Source organism: Thermobia domestica, chromosome 13 (genome assembly GCF_964235325.1).
Source record: "Thermobia domestica chromosome 13, izTheDome1.hap1.1, whole genome shotgun sequence".
NCBI lineage: Eukaryota > Metazoa > Arthropoda > Insecta > Zygentoma > Lepismatidae > Thermobia > Thermobia domestica.
The window spans coordinates 130,258,755-130,270,442 of NC_137466.1; the positions used below are offsets into that span (position 1 = coordinate 130,258,755).

At 36.7% G+C, this 11,688-nt stretch overlaps 1 protein-coding gene across 1 annotated transcript in view; it reads right to left on the bottom strand.

The window, feature by feature from the left end:
* The window catches only part of LOC145668507 (progranulin-like), a 31,445-nt gene extending 25,737 nt beyond the window's left edge, over positions 1 to 5,708 (bottom strand). Inside the window, exon 1 of the mRNA XM_081736474.1 lies at positions 5,422 to 5,708. Coding sequence (XP_081592600.1) covers positions 5,422 to 5,432 — 11 coding nt within the window. The 5' untranslated portion in view covers positions 5,433 to 5,708. The remainder of the gene's footprint in view (positions 1 to 5,421) is intronic.
* Positions 5,709 to 11,688: the final 5,980 nt, after the last annotated feature.

Here is an 11,688-nt window from a genome sequence, read left to right on the forward strand (position 1 = left end):
TTATTAATTTTTTTTTTTTTTTTTGGTAATCTAATGACTCGGACACTTCATTTCATTCTGTTCATTTCTCTGTAAATCTTGTACTTCGGGGTCGCAATCTGCGACTGTTAACCCTACATTTAGTTTCATTTTTATTGCCTGTAGGAACTATACTTATAAAAACTTATTTGATCCTGCATTTCACCAGCAAAAGTGCACTTTGAGCACAACATGCATAGGAAACAATACTAAAACGAGCCCTGTGGGACCTTCGCTCGCTGTCGCTTCCTCAGCTATGTTTTGTGTAGTAAGTAACACTGGAGATATATTTGCAAGATTGGGTAGAAACTAAAAGATACCCAAAATCATTTGTTCTGCTTAAAATACACTCTTACTAATTTTACCATAGATGCTCAAAATTCTGATGTCTTTAAACTTAACCTATATGAAAAAAAAAAAAAAAAAAAACTTGCTAATTGTTTGTCGGCAAGGTTCTAGAACACATGATCCCCTTTTCCATTGAGCTGTAATAGACAGAAAACAACGTGCCCTGCGGGGCTCTAACCCGCTTTCACTCGCTAACGCTCGCTCGGCAATACTATGTGAATTAAATATTAAACTTCCATACAGAAAGGAACCAACTAGCTACTAACATATATGGGGGGACCTGTGTTCTAGAATCATTTTTATATAATTCCCGCACTATCCCAGTTCAGGGGATTGTAGATGGATTCATGCTTTATGTACATTTTTCATCAAGAATCGACTCCTAGTACCTTATAAATTGTTTTTATGGAAGGAGTTAACAGTTATATGCATAAATACTGCGTGCGGACATATGCTATAAGAACGACAGTGCAAGACACCCATCAATCTGTTCGAGGCAGTCAATAAAAAGGAAGAAGCGTATTCAACCCATAGGGCAGGGGGAATCTAGTTAGTCAGCGTGGGGGTGCATCCATAGGGAGTACGCGCGCCAGGAACGGTGGGTTTATAAGTAAAAGATAGCGGAAGCACACTGCGTTCGATTGCCTTTGCAGACCTGTATTGCTCTGAATCATGACTTAACACTGTAATTCATATGACAAAGACAAAGAAATATAATTCATCGTGGCTTTCTTACATGGTGAAAAGTATATACACTCTGGATTATATTTTTGAAAATAGTTAAGGGTGTTACACGTAAGATCCCCATATATTTTGTTGCTTATTTATATTCTTTTGATAAACATTATATTTTTCATCTGGAAATTTTACAAATCCATGGTTCCCTAAACTGGGATAGACCATACTTCGACACATGTGGAACCCATTCAGCGATTGTTTTTATTACTGTAGCACAACTAAATCCAATAGATCACTAAATATTTATTTATCTTATACAATATGAATATAAACTATTAAAGTAAACTGCGTGTAGTTCCTTTCCTCCTCCTCCCCCCCAAAAAAACTTAAAAACTTATCGTTCTCCCGTCTGACTGTACCATTTCCAATGGAAAAATGTATGTCCCTATCCCCGCCCCACAAATAATTTCATGATTGCTGCCTGCGCCATAAAATCTGTCCTCTGAGCCATAATAAAATGTTCAACCGAGTAATTATATGTATAGGCCGCATCTCAGGAGGTTGCAAGTCTACGGAATTCGATCTTCGCGACCCTTCCAGCTGAGTTTCTCCACCCACTCCCGGCTGTGAAGATTTTTTTCAGGGTGACCAGTCTTATATATACAAACACACGACTAACTCTATTTCTTGAAATGGAAGGGTCTTGGAGAAAACGAAGCAAAGGAAGGGCAGATAGTGTTAGGTGTGTGCATTGTCCATTCTCAACATGGCACTTGACACAATCTGTTTCACATTTATCACATGGCTACTGGTTCACATTTGTAAAGAATACTCTCATTTCACGATAATTTAGAACTCGTTTTAAGTCCTCCCAGTGAACTTTTTTAAGTGTGTATCCATTCGTGCTTCAAGATAAAGGATTATCTTCTCACTTATTGACAATTCATTCATAGAAAGTATCCTACAATATAGAAAAAACTAAGAATACTAACTGCAACTTTTTCGTTTCATTTGACCGAGATCCCGCCTCTATGTTGGATACCAAATGCCCAAACTCTTCCTGTTTTCCTTTTTCATATCAGACAAATACTGGGACCGACACTTAGAAAAGCTTGAACCACTTTCTTCCTCATTTTATGTCTTAAAATGTAAGCAGGTATTTAGATTTGAGATAAAAGTATACATGCAAGATGCCAACAAAGGAAACAATGTGAAGTTTAGTCTAGTGGCATTTTGATGTCCAACAATCGCAAGTTTTCTCACCTTTCTACATATGAACTTATACATAAGAATATTAATTAAGTAGATAAATGCAAAACATTTTCTAAGACACCCCCCTTCAAAAAAAAAAAAAAAAAAAAAAAAAAGTATGTCTTGATCCCGGTCGTGTGGTAAGAAAGTTCTTTAGAGAACTCTTTTTATTGCACTTATTAGACATAGCTGTCCGTCAGATCGTTGTACGGGTTTTGCTCTATCGTAAGTTCCTCTTAGTTATTTTATACTTATCCAAGGGGGTCTAGGAGGGCCGAACCCCTAAAATGTTCACGGTAGGTTTGCAAATGAACTATAATATGTAGATGAACTATAATATGGTTGGATCGAGCCTCCGTAATTTCTACCGCCCACCCCCTACATTTTTGGTCTGGCTACCGGACTGGCCTTTCCCTTTAGTTATGATTTAGTCTAGAGTTGAAGAAGTCTTTGGTTTTATGCGAGTCGCAAACTGAAACAACATAACCTAAAAAGATGAACTCGAAAAAGTTTTCTAATTACTTTTCGTTAATCATCAACAAAGCACCACTCCATAATCGAAAAAAGTAGTGTATATTATATTTAAGATAAAGAGGCATATATTTAAGATTGATGGCTGAAATTAAAAAAAGATTTTTTTTTTTATTGCTGCGGGTGGGGTGGTTATAATGTATGTAATTGCTTGCATTGTATTCCATTTTTAATCCTTCTTTGTTCATCCTTTAAAAAGTGAGTATTTTTTAAAAAGTACTCTTAATATATCAGAATGTTGGTAAATATATAGTTTGTACGTTAAAGGGCTTATATTTAGAGTATGAACAGAAATATAATTTGATTGTTACCTTTCTGTTTCTGCTCGAGTTTTTTAATTACTGTTTTTCACTAATCTTTCAGAATGTCTCATTCCGTTTATTACTAAATTCTACTGCTTGTTTGTATGCCTGATAAGTATTTCTATTAATGTGTATATGATTTTAATCAGTGTGAAATTTGTTCAGATTTCGAGTCAGATCTGATCAAGTGCCCCTAAATTTGCCCTTATTAGCCAAATGGAAATGGAAATGATCAACTGAAATGGATAATATTGGATCAAATCGCTCACGTTGGTAAATTGTTAAATAGTTGTTTCATAACCGTAATTATAAGTATCTCGATATTAAAAAAGAAAGGAAGTTATATTTTGAGTAACCATTGACAATTAGTTTGAAATTTTGTTAACAAAACTAAAACTATTTTTTAAAAAAAAATGTTTGGAAAAACTTCCTTTAAAAACTGTAGGCAGCTGTTACACCGACAAGATAAACATTTGTTGACAATTTCCTGTTTTGACCAATCAAAAGCAAACATTTGCATTCATGTTTCAACTACATACTATATGTATCCCAGTAACTACCCTTCAGTTTTGTATAAAGTATCCCGATTTGCATTTCCACCATTAATGTTCGTAAGTGCTGTAAGAAAGTTTTGGGAACTGTAAGAATAACAGCTAATTCCTTTAGGTAATAAACCATGATCATATTCTTCTTCAGGAAGAAAACTACGAAATTAACAAACGGGTAATCACCAAGAAGGACAGTAATCACAGATCCTGTCAAATTTTTAAGTTTAAAACTACTTTAAACTAAAATATGAGATAATAATAATAATAGTAATAATAATAATAATAATAATAATAAAGTTGTTCGAGTCGATAATGAATGCTAGCTGCAAGAAGTATAAATTCAATGGTGATGCGAGGTAAATTGATTTATAATTTTATTTTCTGACTATGGAAGTATCGAGAATGAAAAAAGTGTCAAATAATTTGTATTTATTTTTTCAAACAATCTCTCCAGACTCTCCCTGTACTCTAATAAATTAAACTAGCGAAATGAGTAGCATATTTACTCTCAAATACAATATATTCATTGATGTTTGTCAAACGCTTTTTTTTTTCTCCTTCATTTTAAAGACTAACAGGAAGATGGAATTTCTCTGCCCTTTAACTGCTGGCTAGCCATGTGTCAGGTGTCACTGAAGCTTGATTTACAGCATCTTTTCCCTCCAAATGATCAGAAGGGAACATTTCTTTGGATTTCTACACAAACATGGCATTCACCATATACCTGGCAACTCTGAAAAAAAGTTTGCTTTTGGAGAATAATAAACTATGGTAGAACTTTTCAGAGGGCAACAACTATACCCTCTGCTCCCCGCTTCCTCACCCCGCACTTGTATTCTCCTCTGAAGGGGACAGTACACCCTCTTTCGTATAGCCGGGTTCATAGTTGACTGACTTAATGTTTCTTTCAGCGAAAGGCTACATGAAACGAAGACCTACATACTATCATCGAATCCAAACCACATGGTCTTACTGGAAATCGAAGCCGGGTCGTCCGTGCCAAAGTACATACTGCCAAAGGAGTGTATTATAAATTGACAGACTGCAGTTGTGCTTTTACCGTACACTTGTTCTTATTGTTATTCTTTTGAAAAAAATGAAATCTTTAAGTTTTACGTCCCACGATTATGCCGGTTAGGCTAAAGGAGACGGTGATGATGAGAGATGAGTGAAATGGTCGAATGAAGTAGGAGGAAACCGGAGAACCCCGAGAAAACCCACGAGCACGGTATTTGTCTATCACAAAGTCTACACGGCGCGAGCTGGGATCGAACCAGGGACCCCAAGTACCGGAGGTGAACGTTCTATCACTGAGCCACCGCGCCCCCCTGTTATTCTTTTGGCAATACAACATCTATCATTCGTTCTGCGGCTTTATAAATATGAGGCTTGTGTTAATATTCACTTTGTACAGTTTGACGGCTGTATTAACGCCGGTATTACATTAACCATATTTCAGAAAACTGACTTCGGCTAAACTTCCACAGATGGCGGCCCCGGATTGGACATGCATAGTTCTAGATTACTGGTCCCCCTTTCTGTTCCAAAGTTTATTTACGTGCCATAGTATTGCCGAGCGTGCGTTCGCGAGTAAAGGCGGGTTAGAGCCCCGTAGGGCACATTGTTTTGTCCTTGTACTTTGGGGCCGCCATCTACGAAAGTTAACCCCTTACTTTAAAAATCAATTTCGGGAAATGCACTACAATAATCAAATCTATTAAATGAAATGTTCTTTTATACAATACCTTGGATTCATGATTTGACGCTATTTTCCTTGCGATTACTTTATATTATTCGTGCACTGCCTTTCCGTGCCAACTTTCATCCACAAACACACAACAGATTCACTGTCCTTCCCAAGGTACACAAAATAACTTTCCTGCTCTCTCCTTCCTTCCTGCTCACACACTCATACCCATTTAGAGTACTTATCTCTCTTTGACAACTCACTCATTTAATCAAGAGATCACACAAACCACGCGCTCATGTACTCATCAGTCGAAGGTCATTCTTTTATCTCGACTAGTAGGGTTGCCACCTGCCCGATCTTCACCCGAACATGTCCAGTTTTCTGCTTACATGTTAAAAAAAATCTGACACTTAAATGTCATGTTTTTTCGCAGGTTCTTTAAAAAGTAAATTTTTGTTGAGGGAAATATACGTTTATAGGCCTATCAATTTACAAAGAGTCATTTTCGTGACTTTTCTGTACTTGATCCCACCAGTATTTCTTTCAGAAAAAATGTTCCGGGGTCCATACTTAGTACTCGGAGGGGCACATATTTTCACATGGTACTATTCTATTTATTATTATATTATATACGTATTATTTTATTCTCATCTGGGACGCTATCAGAACTTCGGGGAGGCAATGTTCACTAATAAATCATGTCTGGAAGAGACACTACATCCCACAGAACTAACGTGTGACGGAAATTCTCAACATTGAAAAATGAAATGAAATCTCTAAGTTTTACATCCCACTTATATGCCATTTCAGTGGCGTAGGGAAGGGGGGGCCCGGAGGGGCCGCCCCCCCCAAAGAGGTCTGACAATGTACTTTGGTACTTTGATGTTTGTAATTTTTTTATATCTTTTTGTTTGTAATTTTTTTATATGTACCTATAACAGCACTTGGCCCCCCCCCAAACACATCCTGGCTACGCTACTGGGCTAAAGGAGACGGTGATTATGAGAAATGAATGAAATAGTGAAATGAAGAAAGTGAGAGGAAACGGGAGAACCCCGAGAAAACCCAAGAGCACGGTGTTTGTCCACCACAAAGTCCGCACGGCCCGAGCTGGGATTGAACCAGGGACCCCAAGCACCGGAGGTGAACGCTCTACCACTGAGCCACTGCGCCCCCATTCTTAACATTGAGTTTGATAGCAATGTCACTATGTATGAAAAAAAAAATATGCAGTGATGTAACTCAGTGGTTCTCAACTGATATGTCGCGATAAACTGGTGTGTCATAGAGTCCCCTAAGGTGTGTCCCTAAATTTTAGAATTTGAAAATCATGAAGAAGTTAATAAGAATTAGTTAACATCGAGACAGACTATACCAGTCAACATCTGCAGCGGCAGCAATAAGGCCCAGTGCTGTATAGAGTCATTATAAAAACTAATAGGTTTCAGTATTATAAGAGATATTATTATTATTATTATTATTATTATTATTATTATTTATAATAAAAATATCAAACAAGTGTGTTGCGATGAGCTGGAGGTTCAGTAAAGTGTATCGCCAATCAAAAAAGTCAAGAACCATTCAGTGGCGAAACAATGGCCTTTGGCGCCCCAGTAATATATCAAAGAGGATTTCAAATGAATGTATAGCCTATAAGGTTTATTACTATCACAAGGTGTATTATTACCTAAAGGATTTCAAATGAATGTATATAATATGTTACGATTTTACATAATTATAAAATAAATAATAAACCTTGTGAAACAGCTTAAAAGCATATCTTCTACTTTCATTTATTTAAATCGACAAATTGTATACAAAATCAGAAGTGTTTCTCACTTTTGCTTCTGCAAATTCTTTTATCAGATCAGAGATGTTCAATTAATGAGCTCTTTTTCGCTCAATACTCAGCATGGCCACACCTCAAATGCATTCTTGGGTCATACTGTTTCTGAGATATGTCTTGATTAATTTTAACTTAGAGAATGATCACTCAGCAGTTTCAGCTGTAACAGGAAGAGTTACTTAGAGGAAAGGGGGGTACATTTGAACAGGGGAACCTTTGAACATTTAAGATAACAGGCTAGAAATAATAGCATATCTGATGGTTTCAAAATTTTTAGTTTGGCAAAACTGCGTTGCGTGACGGTCAACTGTTATCTACCATTTTAGTGTAACTGTTGATGAACAGCAGTACTTTGTTACATTTGTGGGGTGGAAAGTTGGAATTTTTCTGAAGTTTTGTAAGATTTTTGCCAGAAGCCTGTGTTTTAATATTATCTGCAATTCATTGCAGAAGCAAGTACATTAATTTACTTATCTAATGTTGCCCTTTGTATTTCACAATAGTTTGTACTATCTGGGTATTACCAAATTCTGCTTGTTCATGCCGGTTGGGGCAGTTTTGAACTAAAATTAGGGGGCACATTTGAACATTGTTCTACCTATACTTTTCTGAAACTTATAAGTACCAGCAACATGTTTGTGTTCTCAGACAAGGAAGACAAATGTTCAGTGCCAACCTCTGATATCGTGTGTAGACTTTCTAATCCCACAACTTCTGGAGAGACAAAGCGTACTGCAAAAATTCTGACATATTTTCTCAGATATGCTTCGATGATCATATTTTTTTAAGTTTTCTTCAGATTACACCTCCGCCTATAGATATGTTGTCCACATATCCTTTTTATGTGTGTGTGTGTGTGTAACGTATAACGTACAGCATATATGCAGGCCCATATTTAGGTAAGTGCTATTCTGTGCTCGAGCACAGGACGTCACAACTTAGGGGTCGGCTAAATTTTGGATTAAAAAAAAAAAAGATTCACAATAAAGTTATATTTAACACTACCACACTCAGAGTCCCGCGCAAGAGCGAGAAAATGTTTAATTCGCTCTAATTACAGTAGTTACTAATTAGCTAGGTTATCTGATTATTTTTAAACAAGTCATCCTCTCCTACTACCACCCCAAGGGGTGAGGATGAACTTGAACATCATGAAAACTGATACCGTTAATCTCAGCGATCTCGAAAACAATGAATTCAACACTAATATCTGTCGTTTTCAATTACTTTTAAACTCTCGACCGCCTCACTCGGGAGTTGAGTATGACCTTGAAGTTGAATTGGATTAAAACTGTCACTATTCATATCAGCGACCCCAAAAACTATGAATTCAACTTAATTCAGATGTGTTTCCGAAGGCGGAGGCAAATTATTTAGAGCACAGAGGCGCACAATATACAAATACGGGCCTGCATATATGTTTCAGCAATTATTACTAATATTATTATTTCCTTGTCATACGCGATTGGTTAATTCTTGTGCCTTAAACCGTTAATGCTGCTTTCTTACATTAACCTTGTTGTTCATAAACGAATTCATCCTGAAAATAACGATTATTGTAGTAAAATAATGGTTTGTTCAAAACTGCCCCACGTATGTTCATATCTACCCCATGCTTGTTTCAATCTACTCCCCAAGGGGGTACATTTGAACGACACTCCCTGCGCCTTTGCATAGAACGACAAGATCAAACAAAGTAGGGTAAAGTAAGGTATATTCGTGGTATAAGTAATTTCGTGATAGTTTTTTGAGCAACTGTAGCAAAGAAACTTATCCCAGTATGATTTCCATTTCTTGCCACAAGATCGAGCATGGATCCAGTTTCATGTGTAAGCCGGCGCCGCTGGGCCATGTGCAAAAATAGGTTTGAAGGGAAAGAAACAAGACAGAGGAAGGAGTATTGTTTACATTGTGCAGAAGATTGTGTCACGTCTGTAATTTTCATGAAACAATAACGAAAGCAAAACGAGGAACGTAAATATTGGTGTTTGGTTTCATAACTGATATATTAATTTAATTTTCTGCGGTAGTAGTGTGTCTGTGCATCGCTTTTTAAACATCTTAGACTCTTAAGAACACATGTAAAATTCTTAATGAACATTTGCATCTATGGGCAAGTTGCCAAGTAGCTTGAAATCAGGGCTTCATTTCTGCTAAGAAGGTCACATTTTCGTAGTTATCGTGTTACAGGATAGTAGTCTAATAAATATCACGTGTAATTATCAGTCTGATTCTTGTGTAGAGGCTATCACGAAATTACCTTACTGTAACAAAATTACCTGTGCTTCATAACAATAAAAATACCTTGTCCACAGTATTCACATATTAAATTAACTGCGCACGCAATTGAAAACTCCATCAACGATAAATAATTGCCTAAAGCTTGGATACGGCTATAGTCCTACGGTAAAGTAAATCAGGAGTCTCGCATACAAGATTGCTAAATCAGCAGGAAGAAAAAAATAAAAATTCACTAACACTGAAAGTGAATGTGTAAATAAATGGTGGTGGGGTGAGTTCAAGAAAAGATACGGACTGAATCTGAGAGTTCCGTTCAAAAGACGAAAGCAGAGAGATTCATAGGCAAAATATCTGAACGAACTTAGTCCTACTACTATTGACAGAAAGCAAGTTGGTAGACTGAGAAAGCTCTCGGTCTCTTACCCTACTAACGTAGAAAATAGTAACTCTGCTGATCAACGCTTGGAGTTCACGATCTTCCTATAACAATAAAGCTAGGCCTATCCGTTAGAAACAGGCAATTCGTGATGATGATTGGGAATGTGATGTGTATGGTGAAAGCTATGAAGACAATGCGCATGATAAAATAGGGCATAAGTGGATCCAATGGTCTTTCTGTTTATTGCCATACCATGTGCGTTGCCAAAAGCAGGACAACAGGTCGGGTGTGTTCATGTGTTTATGTGTGATTCTTGCGCCACAACTCCTTCAAGTTCTGATGAGGACTGACTGTTACACGAACTTCGTTTTTTGTTTGTGATGGATTTAATCTGTGTGCTTGTTTCTACGTGTAATTTGCTATTAAGAATTGATGAGGCATATTTACATACCCACATCATAGTGGATAAGCCCTAGGTAGTCCTGTCAATTAGAGTTAGCGTATTTTGTGTATAAAACGCTTTATAACTGGAAGGCGCTTCTTTCTTGCTGATATTTCATTCCTATATTCAATCAGCATTATTATATTGTACTAATTACAGTGTTATCAGGAATATACCTACCCACTATCACGAACTTTCCTTACCTCTCACGAAATTACCTATGCATGTATTCATTTTATAAACTAACTTGATACACACTACAGATTGTATGCAGAATAAACAATACAGCGGAACAGTATAAAGCAATGTACGCACTATCTATATGCAGCCTTACTTTTTGCTTAGGTTTTAACTTTTAGTAAAAATATCGACTTTATAGTGATTTATCACGAATATACCTTACTTTACCCTACTCTATTTTATGGCAAATATAATGTATATTATATTTAGCTTTTGCTACATTTCTATAAAGAAATTTACTGTGTGTTTGGAAGCAAAACGAATATTCGAAAACAGAAGTTCAAATGTACCCCCCTCTCCCCTATATATATATATATATATATATATATATATATATATATATATATATATATATATATAAGCATAGTCACTAGATTTGTAAATGCTGAACTAAGGTCAGATTCGGTAATACTGTAAAATGAAGAATCTCTTCGTGGATTGAAAGATTTGAAAGTCTGTCTTGAAAAGTTTCTGAAAGTCGATACTTCTCGTGGAAAGTCACTGGATAAATCGTCTGCACATTGGCGTCTCTGGCATGTAAAATTTGGGGGGGACATCAAAGGAAATGATCTAACTGCTAGTGAGTATCTAAATAAATCAAATTAAAATAAAATATTGAATATTTCGTATTTCAAAATATTGGGGGGAACGCGTCCCCCCGCCCCCCCCCGCCAGAGACGCCCATGCGTATGCATACAGAAGCGCGGTCATAAGACTGCTTGGTGACCTCTTCTTCAGGAGTTGTTTGTAACATTGACGTACTTAAGAACGAAAATCTTCCAGAAAATTCCCTCATTCCTTCAAAGCGTACCCTTATGTTTACTATTACCGAGTCGAGGATAGGCAATAGCACATTGATTTCGAATTCTTTGACAGGATCGTAAATCGCGTGCCAATTCATCAAAGAATATTTTTGGAACTGGCTTCCTTCTTTCTGAAACTTATCTGAAAATATCTGAAGAGAAAAGTCATCACGTCTACAAAAATACTGTAAGTAATATTGCAGTCGGTATTTTAAAAGACCAGCTAATTATTACTCTTCAATAGTGTTGAGATTAGACCCAAAATAGGTCAGCATCCTTCTCATCCGTTTAATATTACATCTGTCAGTATTAGGAGCAGACGAACGCAAAATTTTCACCCGGCCAAAATGCCTTTTTGGTGCCTCCCACCT